Source organism: Aulonocara stuartgranti (genome assembly GCF_965226115.1).
Source record: "Aulonocara stuartgranti genome assembly, chromosome: 18".
Lineage (NCBI taxonomy): Eukaryota > Metazoa > Chordata > Actinopteri > Cichliformes > Cichlidae > Aulonocara > Aulonocara stuartgranti.
The window spans coordinates 17,542,851-17,558,444 of NC_138954.1; the positions used below are offsets into that span (position 1 = coordinate 17,542,851).

General features: G+C 38.7%; 2 protein-coding genes across 3 annotated transcripts; both read right to left on the reverse strand.

The window, feature by feature from the left end:
• Positions 1-607: 607 nt before the first annotated feature.
• irf4a (interferon regulatory factor 4a) lies at positions 608-9,401 on the reverse strand. 2 transcript variants are annotated; one of them, XM_082512270.1, is made up of 9 exons: positions 8,842-9,401; positions 7,957-8,163; positions 7,568-7,754; positions 6,697-6,782; positions 6,427-6,598; positions 5,821-5,901; positions 5,063-5,455; positions 3,546-3,658; positions 608-2,736 (listed from the first exon to the last, which is right to left on the reverse strand). In XM_082512270.1, exons 2-9 carry the CDS (start codon positions 8,152-8,154, stop codon positions 2,584-2,586), a joined length of 1,383 nt encoding a protein of 460 aa, XP_082368396.1. In that variant the 5' UTR covers positions 8,155-8,163; positions 8,842-9,401; the 3' UTR covers positions 608-2,583. The 2 variants fall into 2 exon arrangements, with proteins under 2 accessions (XP_082368396.1, XP_082368395.1); XM_082512269.1 differs by lacking the exon at positions 8,842-9,401 and adding an exon at positions 8,305-8,498 and having other exon boundaries at positions 7,957-8,154.
• Positions 9,402-9,640: 239 nt separating this feature from the next.
• Positions 9,641-14,596, reverse strand: dusp22b (dual specificity phosphatase 22b). Its single transcript, XM_082514142.1, has 7 exons — positions 14,404-14,596; positions 13,940-13,973; positions 13,753-13,835; positions 12,819-12,868; positions 11,284-11,358; positions 10,179-10,350; positions 9,641-10,030 (listed from the first exon to the last, which is right to left on the reverse strand). Exons 1-7 carry the CDS (start codon positions 14,422-14,424, stop codon positions 9,890-9,892), a joined length of 576 nt encoding a protein of 191 aa, XP_082370268.1. The 5' UTR covers positions 14,425-14,596; the 3' UTR covers positions 9,641-9,889.
• Between the last annotated feature and the right edge of the window lie 998 nt (positions 14,597-15,594).

A 15,594-nucleotide genomic window follows, 5' to 3' on the forward strand; every position in this document is an offset into this window, starting at 1 on the left:
TAATAAATAAACCCCAGCCGTTGTGACACAGCCAAATTTCTGTCACTCTGAATAACAGAATCAAAGGATGTCAGATACACACATGTATCATGGATAAATTCACAACAGTGTTACAATGATTGCTGTGATGTATTTTGCAATGTCATTTTTGAGGTTAAAAATATCAAGTATTAGTTTGTGTATATCGTGCTCATATTGCATTATTACCACAGTCAGATTCATCAAGTCACTGAGTCAAGACGGAACAAACAGAATCACTCTCTTTTGGAGAAAGTGTTGCAGCTGATGTGTTGCATGTGGTTTCATTTTCCTCTATAAAGTCTTTTAAACAATGTCGTGTGCATTAGCTGACTAAACTGTCAGCTCCAGAGCTTCAAGCTGCGAGTTTAGACAATGTCACTTGGAGTAACGGCTCATAAAGGCGGAAAAACTGAAGCCTGACTACAAATTATGTGGCTTCCTGCAAAGGGGGAAACACCATGGCAAATGTGTGAATGTGTTTTTCTTTTCTTTTCTTTTTTGTTTTTCTAACCAAATGTGACTTTTATTCATCCACCCTTTTTCTGCAAATGTGGGGAGCTCAAACATAAACCAAGCACAGTACACATGAGTAGTTAAAAAGTTTATTCCAAAATAAATTTGTTCTCATGGCAGTTTTATATTAAAATAATCTCCATGTTAATATCTGATTCTTATCCTTTTTTTTTTTTAATAAAAAACGTTTACAATAACAATTAAAGAAAATCGTGTGGTTTTAGCTGTAGTTTGCTTTTACTGTAACTGTAACCTGTGACGCGAAAAGGGTGTGTGTTTGTGTTTGAGTCACTGATGCTGTAGGTGGGGGAGTCACATGTTTTGTCCTGAGTCCATAAATGTCACTTCCAGATAACAGTAATTCTGCAACTGTGTGACACACACGTACACACCTACACACATGGACACATGTGCTTTGTCACACACACAACGGCACGTTGTACATTAAGCTGTCTGATTCTGATTATGTGACATTTCTGACTGTGAAGTAATGTGAAACACAATTTCATGCAGTGGACAATCGGGCAGTTTCAGGAGAGCGATCTTTAAGAGGGAAAATTATTTAAGATTCATGAAAAAAAACAAAAACATTTTGGTCAGACATTTGAAGCCATTGTGAAAGTAATGTGGTTTAAGTGTGAAGGAACTAAATGCAGAGATTGAAACTCTGGATCACAGAAGAAAAACATAACAAAACCTTTATCCCTCGTCCTTCAGCATTAACCTCTAGGGCTTCAGCAGCGTGAGGAATTCCACTCGACTCATTTTGGCATTATTCATCTTATACTGCCTAGCGATTCACAAAGTGCCATCTCGTGTCATGAATATCGTTCGTTGGCTACCTTGTGTGTCAGAATCTACCCTCAGGCATGGGAAACAGAGAACTCCTCCCTGTGTAAACCGGCACTTGGACCACAAAGGTAGTTTTCCTTCCTACTTATTAGGCCACTAGTTTCAGGTCAAGAGGAACAGGTATAGTTTCCCTACAACTTACGGGATGAGTGTGATTTTCCAGTCAGCTTCCGTCAGTTCACTTAGTTCAGTGCTAATCATGACCAGCAGTAGAACAGCTCATGGACAACAGCATGGTTTGTAAGCCCTGTAATGCAGAATGCTGTATCTCTCTACGTTTCAATAGGGGAAATGGGTCAAAATTATGTTTTGAATGCTTGACAAAGAAGACAGCGTCCATGGTTACAAAAAGGCTGTTTTGAAACTTTTTTAAAAAATTTCTGTAGAAACTCTAATATCAGTAATGAGCTTTTGACCCCTTAGATTATCTTGCAACATCTTGCAGGAGGGCTGCGTGAGAACCAGATTGAAATTGAGAACCAGTGTTCAAGGCTTTTTGTGCATCTGTATTATAATTTTCTCTCACTTTCTTCCAGCTCTATCAATAAAACTAAGAATTTGGGAAATACATTGGACTACACTATCTTATGATTCACTTCCCTATCTAGCAACTGTTATTTACCATATCATGTATTGTAGTCGAGTGTAGAAATACATTGTGCTAAGAAGTAGAGCTGGCTATTGTCTTCAGTGCCACTTAACTGCATAAGACCAAGAATCACATTTTCAGCTGTTACCTGTAAATAACTAACTAAATAACTATTCATTCATGTTGTTTTATCGCTTTAACATATCAGTGTTTGTCTTAGGGGCCATTCTTCCTGTGCACCTGTGCTAGTACTTCCTGTCTCAGTTGCCCTCCGCTCTCCTCATCCCCCTACCCACAAACCGCATCCTTCACACTGTCACAATAATATTTGTTGAAAAAAAAACTCCACAGTCACAGACACAAAGACTACGATGCATAGGTGTGCAAGTGAAAACAGGGTCTTCCCCATCTCTACCCCTAGCTAACGTGACAGTTTCTACCGCTTACTGTACACAGGACTGCAGTCACAAGCGATGATAAAAAGTTGAAGCATTACATTCACAGTCCTGTACATTTGTATGTATGTATGTATGTATGTATGTATGTGTGTGTGTGTGTGTGTGTGTGTGTGTGTGTGTGTGTGTGTGTGTGTGTGTTTTGTATGCATGTCACTCCTGAATATGCTGCAGAGGTCTCTGGGAAGAGGGATAGTCAATTGTAGGAGAGGTGTTTTGTTCCTGGATGTGTTCATAGCTCCGTAGGTAGTGACCATTGTTCTGCTGGTAATAGTACACGAGTTTCCTGGCAAACAAAGGCTCCACCTAAAAGGAGAACATGACGATGTATGAAACATGTATGTTAACGTACCTATACAAGCAAAGACCAAACAACTAAAACAACCAGTGGAAAAAGGAGACTTTATGGCTTTTATTTCTGATTTTTCCCTCCCAAAAATCATGACTATAACCTCTAATTAATATCAAAAATGGCAAAATAATATATCAGTCTTGTTAGCTAACTAGTTCGCTAGCTTGAAAGAAAATTACGTTTTTTCTTTTTTTTTTAAACAAATAATGGGAAATTAGGCCCATTTGTTATAAAACAAAATTAATGACTTAGGAAATTCTTTTTTTAATTATTAATTTTTAAATAGAATATCGCCTTTTCAGCCACCATCCATCCCTCTCTCCAGTAGCCGTTATGAATGTACATCTCTCACATAAAAACATGCTAATCAATCAACAGTAAAATCCATTTTCTGTTATTTTACGAATGACGAATGAAAGCTGCTGACCTTAGTTATACATCTAATGGTATAACTAACATGCAACTTCCAAGAAACAGACCGTTTTCAGTTACAAATAAAATCTAAGAAAGCAAGTGAAATATAGCTTTAAGTTTAGCTCCAGTATCATAAACAGCAGAGGCTCTTGTTTAACTACACTGATTCCAATTAAAGGATGGTATTCAGATCTCTTGTTTTCTGAAAATATGCATTTTCTAATATTAATACAGACTACTTTGATTGATCATTTAAAATCTGTTTTCATCGCCTACAGTTATTGTTCTTTTTGCTTTGTTTTTTGTTTTATTGGGTAAAGTTTTACAGTTTTAAGCGAGTTTTATGTACCTGTGCTGTGATCATCTTCCTAGGGCGTTGTGGGTCAGGATATTCGTCTCCAAAACATAGCACCACCTGGTGTCTTGGTACATGACGGCCATTATGGGCAAAATCTTGAAGTTCTGTTAGAAAAAAGAACAAGGTAAGAAAGTTTAACCAAAAAAAATGAGGTGTAATAAACACAAAACCCAATATGTACTCAGCCATGACATGTTTAGATTTCAGGTTACTAAAAAAGACATTAAAATCCCCTTCTTGCTAACGTGACATTTTCCTTAATCATGATGACTTTTCTGGAAACTACTGATGAGAATGACGCAAAATTTAATGTAAAATGGCACACCAAGCATTATCTTGCAGTGTGGTGGACCACAGGAGGTGGGTGGGGACTCCACATGCTTCGGCCCCCTGCTGAGAATGTGAGTGGCTTCTTAATGCTACCTCAAGACTTAAGAGGGACTTACCCAGACACACCACCTGCAGCTATCTCCACCTTCTTCATTGTCATCTCCATTATCAAAACCATTATCAATATGATCAAAAGCCATCGACATGCTTTAAGTAACTGAAGCTGTTTACCATTACAATGTTAATTATTCAAACCTGTCAAGGAATTTAATGACCGATTGTTTTTTTTCCATACGAGTATCCTCTACGCTAGGACAAAAGAAAAGATGGAGCAGAAGATATATTGGCTTAAATAGACAAAAATGTCTATTGAAAACAAGTGTGTGTGTAATCTGTATGATCTGAATAGCAAATTGAATGGAAACTCATGAAATCATTTTGTCCTTCAAGAAATATTGTAAAAGCTTGCAATACAATTCAGCATAATGGAATAAAAACACCTCAAATTATGAGTTTTAAATAAGAAAAATAACTAATTCGCAAAAATAACACATTTTACTAATATACTTCGGTATATATTTATAGCTCTTATATTTTAAAGGCAGTCAGTGTGTGCTATACGTTACGTCTAAATTGCCAACAGTTATGGGGAAATTCTACAGTATAAGGCAGGTTTAGTTACTTGTTTCTTTGACGATTCAGATTTTGGATCCGTAATATTGCTTCATTATAGTTCAAACTACTAAACTATGGAGAAAGCCAGGATTTTACATGATAACACTTTTACTTTAACCTTACCTATTTGGCATTTAAAAGCAGCTGTACAGTCCAGATCTGGGCATATGTTTGTTAAATGGATTTGTCAGTGGGCAACCAGTGTATAAGTATAGAAAATGTTTTTTCATCATGAAACTCAAGGTTAACATATTCTGTGCAAATTCTAAAGACTTTTTTTCCTATTTAAAAAAAAAAAAGACATTAATCAGTGAAAAGATTTTCTGACCTAACTAAAATAAAAGCCCTGAAAAGCACTTTCACATTGTGGTCCACAAACAGAACAGAAAGTTAACATTTACAGTTTCACAAAAGCAGAAATATTGCATTGGACTGCATCACTTTTCTTGGGCGTTTTTGTGTGCTGTAGGTGGAAACACTGTAGCACAGCAGATATCACTTACCAATAAGGAATTGATGGGTGTCAAACAATTTGCATGACTGCTCCTTCTCCAACTTGTTGGGTTTATCCATATATGGAGCCAGAGGTCCTTCCCAATATACTCTGCCTTGGCACAGGCGCTTAGCATACAGCCCATCGGCTGCCATCCACAGAAGCACTCCCTTGTCTAGTATGTTAGGAAGCATCTCAGCACCCTGTCTCTGAGATTCAGGGTATGGGAATGGGAAAAGAATGACTTCTGCCCCACTGTGAAACTTGTCCTCTGGGCATGGAGAAGAAGGAGAGGAAGAGGAGGGAGAGGAGGAAGAAGTGATCCGGCATCCTTGCTGGCTGGTGGTGGTAACTTCCTTTACCAAAGTCTCTCTGTAGAATAGGGACACGTGCAGGCTAAGATCTGATGGAAAGAGAAAAGCATACATCAGGAACATAAAAATTTGAGCCTTACTGTATGATAAAATGTAGGTCTCGAAAATTGCTAAACTTAAATAAAACTTTTATTTTCGCAGTCTTTGCATATAGAGTATTGCTTATTTCCTTCTAACCTTTCCCCAAATATTCTCAACCCTGAGTTTTTGTCTATTTTAAATAGACATGTTTCATGTTCTGAGATTTAAAAAATGGAAATACTAAATGCGTAATGTGTTTGTAGTTTCTTACCTAGCCACACAAATAGATGTAGTGTAGATTAGTGAATATTTAGAAACAAGCATAGGAGTTAGTAAGAGTATCTGTTTAAATGGGCCTGAAACAGTTCTTTACCTGTTATGGCATTGTTATGGTCCACTGCATACATGGGCGGTTGAGACTCTGAAAAGTAGGTGTGGAAGGAGAGCTGAATACCTGCATGAAATTAATGAAATAAAATAAATGCGTGCAATGATTAGAAGGGGAGCATGCAAAAATTTAAAAGGGCAGGAAGAATAATTTTAAACTCTTATTTTTAACAAAGGAAGTATGAAGAATGTATCTCATCTAGCGCACCATAGCATGAGTGTGGAACTGTGGATAATCACTCTTAAAGCCAGGTTTGCCTACAGGTGGTAACATCAAATATATATCATGATTTGTAAGGAAGATACTGCAGCTAAATAGTTGTTTATATGTTATTTAAGATTTGCTTTTGATTAACAGGATATTGACATACTTAAAATATAACGTTCTGACTGAAAGTAAATAAACTCCTACAACTACGACTGGATAAAAGCATTACATTACAAAATAAAAAGACATGATTGGAAGTTCCCTTTATACTTAATCTTTTACATCATTCAGTCTGGAACAGAAATCACTGAAACTTTTGAAAAATGCTAGCCCATTCTGAATGTCATATCTGTAAAGCGTAACATGTATAGGTGAATATTGTACCGTTTTCTGAGTGTGACCCTGGCCAGGCCCGACTGATTGATGATGGATAGTGGCACTGACTATACTGCAGCTCTGGAAGTGGCCCGTGGTGATGTGGAAGAGGCTGTTGTTCTGGAGGTGCGTGGTAATCTCTCCAGTCCCTTCTCTCCTGAGAAACCATAAAACCAGGTACCTGAAAGATCAAACGAGTGGTCACTCAGAAAGTATGTCATTAAACCGAAACATTTCGTTCCCATGTATGTGCTAGGCTCAGCCACAAAATCTGCTGACCTGATTGTGCAGGGATGTATATGGAGGAATATAGCTAAGGTTATTTGCATGTGGTGAGGTCTCCTCCACACTGGTCATCTTCATTCCTGTAAAAAAAAAAAAAAACAACCCAAAAATGATTTCCCAAATAATCAATTTAAAAATAAAGGAGAAATAGTGTGAAAAGAAAGATTCAGAACAACAATGCTTTATTGCACAGAGTTGTAAAAATATGTGAGGTGCAATATGTCACAAACCACACTAATCAAATTTATTTTGGCAGGGCTGAACTGTGAATACGTTTTGCACACTTGTGAAGCTGTGCTATTTTAATTTGAGTGACAGGGTTATTTTCAAAGCTAGTGCAACAGATGATTGAGTTCATCTGAATCTTGTTTATTTGGAGAATAAAGTGTTAGTACAGATAGCAAGAATTGCTCTGGTGTGACAAAAAGCGTTGTATGATGGCAGAGACTTAGTTATGCAAGGCTGGAGGTCGTCTGGTTGTGTTATGTGCACCCTGCACTTAGTAACCGAAGCCCTCTAAAAAAAGCACTACGGCCTTTTTGGTACATGCTTTGGCTTCCTTTGTGCTTCCTGCCTCATCACAACTGCAGTGGTGCATATGTATGTAAAAAAAATGCCATAGACTATAAACAATATAAGTTGCTGTGTGAAATGTGTCAGTATTCTGTATGTGCAGGTGAATCAATGCTATGGCTATGGCATGCTTGTAGCCTGTACTACTTGCACAGGAATCCAAATACAACCATTTTACTCCAAGCTACATGTGACATGTCCTACACAGGTTGTTAAAAGTGGTGCTTCATGTAATTCTACACAGCTTTAGAGTATTTTGCATGAACAATATCTAACTATATGTAATACTTACCTTTTTTGGCTCCCTCTGGAATGATTCTGTACACTTTGTACGGCTCAGAGATGTCCAGCTGGCTTCTTTCAACTATTTCATCAAAGTCATTGCTTTTATTAAGGGCACAGCGTAGTCTGGTTTTCCATGTAGGGGGATCTGGTTTATCTACACCTTCCTTATATTTTCCCTTGAACATCGCCCATGCCTGCATTAATCAGTGAAGAGATTTTTCTTTAAACTTCCTCTTTAGTCATGCCAAAGCAAGTCAGGAATTTGGAATGAAATAGCACATGTTTAGTAGCTTACATTTTTCATACTTTTTGCTGCAATAATTCATGCAAAGCGTTCAAAATGCAATTGTCAGATGTTTTAGGTGCACTGTGAGGAGAAAGACGGGATGGTCTGACCTTAAAGAGTGCAGCATCCTCGTCTCTGTTATAGTCTTGTTTTCCTGCATGCTTCCACGGAATCCTAAAGATGCTTTTTTCATCGTTCTCCCAAACCAGGCCAGGATATCTCCCGCTGTCAATCTGATCGATGAGCCACTGTCTCAGTTTGCCATTGCCGCAACTGACTGACAGGCCACTGTCTTCATCCAGGTTCATCTGTGCAAACTGAGATAAAATGAGATCAAACTCAACACATATAAGACCTGTGGGCGCAGTAAACGTTCTAGCTTATTTATTATTTTTGATTCTAAGTTTTAGTCCTCGCCCCAAATCTGATATTATTAATTTGCCGATTCGACCACTTACAACATGTTTGGTTGCAATTTTAAACCGAAAAGTCATCGTTTTTTTTAATTAATGAAAGATTTGCCCTGTTAGTGAGCTCAAGCTCGCAGAGAATTTCCTCATGCAGTCACGCCGTTAGTAAAGGACGTGATCTGGCTCAAGTGAGTAAATATAACAATCACGTTTGGCACAATTTCCTTTTTCTGTCAGAGAAGTGTGACTTATATGAGACGCGTGCATAAATTAAAAAGAAAGAAAGTGTTATGATTCATCCGCAAGAGTTTAATCCCAGGTTTACAGAGGTGTGTAGCGGGGTTTTTTTAATGCTGTATTGTTTAGGAGCTATAACTCTAATTTAATGCCAAAATTACACAAACTAGTTCATGTTTTTGCCCGTGTAGTTAAATGCTGACATTTTCACCTGACTGAAACTTGTGGGGTCTCATAAGAATATTAAATATTTACATGTATTTTTTTTTTTATAATGAAAGAATATATAGAGAGCCAGACAGAGAGGTTGTGTGAATTTTCTTTATAAAATGCGCTGATCTGGCTTACCTTTGAATATGTCAGGTCCACCGTTGAAATCTGTTTTGAAGCTTTCGGGTTCCAATTCTTCAACGTTATCACATCTTAATTTGTTAAAGGGAGGAGCCTATCGGGCTCTGAGAAGTTCAAGAGGAGATGTTAAGCGCTCGGGCGCTCATTTCTGTGAAACTCGGCGCCCACACAGCGCTGCGGTGGGGAATCCCTTTAGAGACACCCTGAGCAGACACCGGGACGGAATGGAACAATTACCTGTAAGCTACGCTCACAAAAATATTTCCCCACCAATTTATTCTTGCAAAAGTCCGCACGTCCAACCTATTTTCCACAAATAAAACTGCTGATGGAAACGCCTTTAAAGTCTTTCATGTGCTATTTGTTAGCAGAGGTAGATGATGACAGGGTTTAATTAATTATCGTCAAAAGAAAAGCCATGGTTGAATTCAAAAAGCTTCTCATTATAGGAGGGCTTTGTTAGTAATACCGCCATCAAGTGGCTGCCCATGCTCCTCCCCAGCTATCTGAAGTGTGTATAGGAGACTGCTGCATACAAAATCTCATAATGGTAAAACAAAAGTGATGTATTTTAGTTTCTTTTAGTCTCTGCGACACCTGCAAAAAAGACCGATTAAAAGAACTCTATCTTGGTGTTTTTGATGCCACCATGCATGACCTCCCCCCGGAACACAGACAAACAGGAAGACAACCAGGAAACAGAGCTGTAAACTGAGCACAGAGTGTGTCTTATCACCTTCAACATGACAGCCCACTGACCAGAAACCTCACAAAACACTTGAATTCATTACTTTTATTGGACAATATGAAATCATAACAGCACACAGTTCAGAACATTTATAAGTTAAGAAAACAGTACCAGGAACATCAAGTAATCAACACTAAAAATGACTGTGGACTGTACACAATAATGAATAGTCTTTTGCAGTATTTTATGTCCATGATATTTAAAGAATCCTTCCATTTGCGATACAAACACAGACTTCCAGATGGGTCTGTAACTTGTCTTTCCATAATCTTCCAAAGACCTCATCAAAACAGCTCATCAGATACCTCCAGGTGGGGTGTTTGCAAGTTCTTCTATTGCTTCAGCCTTGACTTTGGATGCCTGATCAAGCAAGTCACGTATATCAGCTTCATCATTAAAAGGATTCTCCTTGTATTCCGTCCGTAGCCACTCTCTGAACTATAGGAAGAAAAGGTTAAGTCTGTTAAAAGCAACGTAGGCAATTTTACTACATATAAAACAACAATGATGTCAGTTTGAATTGCAAGGGTATACTTCCTGTCTTTTCATGCTTCATTTTCAATATGCTCGCTTTGTTACCACCAACCTGTTCAGCTTCAGTTTTTTCAAATTCCTGGAGCTGCCGCTGGAAGCCCAGGTTTGGGCCAGCGCACGGCCGGACCACCTTCACCGCAGCCAGGGCTTCCTGCCAGCCCAATCCTGTCACCGTCATTATGTAAGCTACAACCAGCGTGACACTACGGGACACACCAGCCAAACTGTATGAAGAGCGGGATGGAAAACAAACACTACAAGATTTAGCAATTATGAATAAATCATTGTCAGTATTCACCCATGACACATTTACTGTAGATAGCAAATGACTCGTGTTACATTTGTACAAGCAAGCGCAATGTCCTGGTTTGAGCAATTTGTCCTCATTTAGAAAAATGTAGATGAATATTCAGAGTGTGCAGATGTTTATTAATAACACAAGCAAATAAAACTATCATGCAAAGAAGTAGTGGTGGTAATAAGGTGGAATGAAAGTCCAATTCTGACAGTAATCACTGCATTTAACACGGCGCATCTTGTTTAAAAAGGAAGATAAGTTCAGGAAGTCCAGTCCAGCAACTGGAAAAAAAGATTTGTTACCAGGAATATTTATAATTCTGTATTCTGTGCACACAATTTATTGCACAATTATACTGCAAGCAAAGGTAAAGGTGAGATACATAAAATAAATGAATAAGTTTTGGCCTTTGCAATGAACAAGGGACTAAGCATTCATAATTAGAGAAGGCATTGTAAAAGCAGCTCTTAAAAATAGCCACTTGTATTTCTGAGAAGACCCTCTGTCTAGCCAAATATAACTTTACCCTGTGAACACTTGGTCAGCTACCCTAGTACACGAACACAATGCAGTCAGACTTGTTACTGTACTCTGTTTTAGGAAGTTCAAGAATAGGTTTTTATCACTTAATCTCTTCTGCAAAGCAGTCACACATGAGTTCATTTGTGCACTTGTTTGTTGTGATCTGGGTTTTTTTTTCCAGCTTTAAATTAACTACATTTAAATTTCACCATGTCTGCAACTGTTTGAGACAGACAGAGTGAATCTATGTAGGTCCGTTATTCAAATTTCACCTCTCAAGCTTGAGTGAACCTAAATTCTAGCTTGCAGGTAAAGATACAAGTAATCTAGGTCTCACCAGTGAACTAGGCAGCCTTCTCCTTTTAGGCGGGACTCGTGCATGAAAACAATACTTTGTTTGAAGTACTGAGATCTGTGGGGTACAAAAAAAGGAATGTAAAAATGGCTCCTGACTACCTAAAAACTGCTATGCCAACACAAAATCGCAGACTATATGCTGTTATTTTATCTTTGCCATGTTTTTGTGAAAGGCATGGGAATGTTTTTGTAACTGGCATGTGAAACTATTGCTCATCCTCTCCCCATGAGAATCAGGGTGTGTTCATCTCAAGTAGCTGGTGTCATATTTCATGCAACAGGTCTCGAACAGCAAATGTCATGTTCTCAAAACCTTAGAGGTATGAGACATATGGGGGTGCTAAAGATGGCAGGTGCACATGTGTGCATATTTGTAGCATATCACATGTACAGCTCTGTGAAAAGATTTCCTCCCTTCCTGAGTTCCTTTGTGTGTTTTTGTCATACTTATGCGTTTCAGATTTTTTGAATTTCACTCCACATCCAGCCTGGATTACTGCCAGACATGTTAAATTTGTTACATCTGGTGTAAAACTAACAAAAGCATCTCATAAAAAGAATATCATAGCAACAGTCAAACATGATGGTGGTAGTGTGATGGTCTGGGACTGCTTTGCTGCTTCAGGACCTGAACGACAAGTCATAATTGACAGAAACATGAATTCTGCTCTCCACCAAAAAGTCATGAAGGAGAATGACTTTTTGGGTGTCAGTTCTTGAAGTTTAAGCACGTTTGAGTTATGCACACACCAGCAAGTCCACCTCTGAAGGGGTCAAAATGAAGGGTTTGGAGTGGCCTAGTGAAATCAGACTGAGATGCTTTGGTATGACCTTAAACAGGCCTTTCATGCTGGAAAACCCGCCAATGTGGATGAATTAAAACAATTCTGCAAAGATGAGTGGGCCAACATTTCTCCACAGTGATGCTAAAGGGTGGCAACACCAGTGATTAGTTTTAGGGGCAGTTATTTTTTCAATAGGGCGAGGTGGGTTTGGATAACTTTTTCCCTTAATAAATGAAACTATCATTTATAAAAATAAGAAATCAGGAAGAGGGCAAACACTTTTTCACAGCACTGAACATGTCTAGGTGTGTTTGTATACCTCTGCTAGCTAGCCAGCATACCATTTGCCAATAATCGTGCTATAATTCAAGGACTTAGCTGCAAGACATTGGTCATTGCTTTTAGTGTGAATATAATTAAAGACTATTGTAACACAAGCACCACCCTTGGCCATCTTCTCTAGTTTCACATAGAAATAACTGCGTGTATTTGAACGTCACACATACCTACCAAAATAAGAGCCAAGAGCTCAGTCCATTTGTGTTACTGTGCTCTTGTCAGAAAATAAATGTTTAGCTTGGGAAAGCATATCATTTACACTTTATCTTGGAGAAAATGAACCTTAGACACCCACACAAAGAAGCCTCAAATGGATGTAGTACTCTCTCACTCTGCCTCAGCTTTTCATTGTTCTGTGCCGTGCTGCTGTGCTGCACAATTTGGTACTTACAGGTTTTGTGTGGGAAGGTCAGCTGCTGAAATGCAGAGATAGGTCATCTCCTGGTGGACAGAGTATACTAGTCAAATGTCACGTTCTCCTAAATATTTAACACAGATCAGCTAACAGAATGAAGAATATAATAAATGTCACCAACACAATCAGTGATTCACGATGTGTGTTGCTTATGGTGAGGGCAGGCTGTGTAACTAAAGCTGATTAGCCACTATACTAAAAACGCCAGCCTAATTGTTCTGTTGTCCCATTAAATTAGCTCTGAGCTGTCAGGTCATGGACCTGGGAACTCTTTGATGTCCTGCGGCAACCTCAGCTGTTCCAACTTATCCCGCTGATGCTTGATGGGATCTTGGAAGTTCAGAAACCATGACAAGACCAACCTCGGGCTCTCTGTTGCATTTCTCTCTTTGTAAATAGTTTGTGCTCTCTATCCCTGCTGTTCAGGAGGTACCATTGGCAGGGTGGGGGGTGTCTTTACATGTTAAAGCGTCAAAATCAATAATCCAGAAAAAAAAGAATAATGAAGAGAGACCGCATAGTCCGAGCTGGTTGAGACAAGAACAACCGCCTACTCTGAAACCCACGCAGGCACACAACTCAGCACACTGACAAACCAACTGCTGTTGACTGGCATTTTACATGATACTCTAAAGAATCACATGAGTAAAAGAAAGTCCCCTGTGTATGTTTTACTCGCACGGAAATGAGAGCTGTTTGCTCAAGGAAAAGAGCTACTGATACACAGTGGTTCCTGAACAACCTGACAGACCGGGTCAACTGTGGAGGGTGTCTGACTGCTCTCAGCCAATCAATCTGCTCAGCTTGTTTGCTGGATGACTCTATTTAAAAATTTATTAGAAATTCAATATGTGTACCTCTATGATACACCTGGGTGCTGAGACATTATAAGGCAAAGGGAGCTTCTCACCTGGAGGATAGGAGCTGCACTGTCATGAATCGACAGGATGTGTGTAATGTTGTTTCTGGCTAAGTGTTCTCTGTCCCTTGCATCTGACAGAAACGCATAACAGCACAGTCGAACAGCGTTATTATATCTGCACACATATAAGAAGTCAATTTAAAAATAATAATAATAAAGAGAAAATGAGACACACCTTTGAAATTTCCCAGGTATAAATCAGGAAGGACCTATAAGGAAAAAGAATACCGATTGCTATATCAAAAACCAATGATTGATACTGAGGTGGTGCAAACTGATTAAAGACCAGTCAGCTACAAAGATAAATGAAACCCTAAAATATGAAGTTATAATTACAAATTGTGTCATTTGATGGTCTGAATAGATAAATATTCAGGCACTAAATGATAATAACTAAAACAACAACAACAACAAAAACAATAACTATGCCAAAAATAATTCTAGTTTGATCACTGAACTGTGCTGTGATTAAGTATTCTAACAGCGATGCTACATTTTCTAATATTGCAAAGTTAACGAGGAACCAAACTTTTTATTCTATGAAACGTCCAAAAATGACCAGCACCTATCTTTAAAACACTGAGCACCGCTCACACAATAATTCCAACCTGAGGAGCACGGAAGAGAGGAAAATCGTACCTTGTTGATGCCATTACCCATGCTGAAAGACCCGCCTCACAGGAGAAGAGTTGGAACAAATGTCACACGCTGCAGCCTCGGCGCTGGAAAACGCGTATCCGGCGTCTCGATGCCTTCCCAAACCCGCTGAAGGGGAGCAAACGCAGTAGGTCTGCGTCCGAGCGAGCCGAGCACTGCTGCCCGAGGTTCCCGAGGTGGATGCTGGGAGCTGTAGTTCCCTAACGCAAAGGGCGTTGCAGACCTGTAGTAGATGTGTGTGGAGGAGTTAAACAGCCCCACATAAAAATATAATTATCGAAATCAACGAAAAGCTCAGTAATTTAATCAATATTGATCATTTTGCATGTAAAGATAGATAGATAGATAGATAGATAGATAGATAGATAGATAGATAGATAGATAGATAGATAGATAGATAGATAGATAGATAGATAGATAGATAGATAGATAGATAGATAGATAGATAGATAGATAGATAGAGCCAGGACAGACAGGAATGGATCTTCTCACCTTCAACCAAAACCTCACAAAATACTTGTCTTTATTTCCTTTGATGTCATTATAACAACACAGTGCAATAACACTGAAGATCGCGGTTTCTAACAAAGCAAAACACAAAGTATCCACAGGTTGTTTGTTCTGTTCCATACAGACGACCCAGTTTGGATGCCATCACCACCACCAGCAGAATGATGGCACCTGTGGAAAGGCTTTTAAGCAGGACAAACAGGAAACAGAATCTGCAAGCTGAGTATAGAATGTGACTTATCACCCTCAACCAAGAGAACCTTGACTTTATTCCTTTTATCTAACAGGTTGAAGTAACTAAAATAAATTGAAAACACAGCGAAAACCACTGTTTGCAACAAAGTGAATTATAAAATATTTACTGATTTATTTATTAAAAAAATCAGTAAATATTACTGATTTCCCCTACAGACCAGCCAGTGTGGATGCCCTCTCCACCAACAACACAACTTTTATTGTGACACCTTTGAAAAGGCTCTTCCAGAAATCGCGCTTATCCAAATGATTTTTCAAACAACATATGAAGGCATGTTTGGTTAGAAAAAAACTTTAATCTATGCTGCAGACACAATCAACTAGATGCATTCTGGCAGTTAACCAGTCTGAACAGAAATAGAGTGTGACTGCTGAAGGAGGCACTGAAAAACCAACGACAGGCTCGGG

What these genes read in the sequence shown, in the direction of transcription:
- dusp22b (XM_082514142.1), bottom strand. Translation starts at nt 14,424, where the DNA reads ATGGGTAATGGCATCAACAAG. An exon ending in GACCTTCCCACACAAAACCT is followed by an intron (nt 11,359 to 12,818) that starts GTAAGTACCAAA and finishes TGTACCCCACAG; the next exon opens with ATCTCAGTACTTCAAACAAA. An exon ending in AAAAAACTGAAGCTGAACAG is followed by an intron (nt 10,031 to 10,178) that starts GTTGGTGGTAAC and finishes TTCTTCCTATAG; the next exon opens with TTCAGAGAGTGGCTACGGAC.
- irf4a (XM_082512269.1), bottom strand. Translation starts at nt 8,340, where the DNA reads ATGACTTTTCGGTTTAAAATTGCAACCAAACATGTT. An exon ending in AAATTGCAACCAAACATGTT is followed by an intron (nt 8,155 to 8,304) that starts GTAAGTGGTCGA and finishes CAGTTTGCACAG; the next exon opens with ATGAACCTGGATGAAGACAG. An exon ending in AGGGTCACACTCAGAAAACG is followed by an intron (nt 5,902 to 6,426) that starts GTACAATATTCA and finishes AATTTCATGCAG; the next exon opens with GTATTCAGCTCTCCTTCCAC.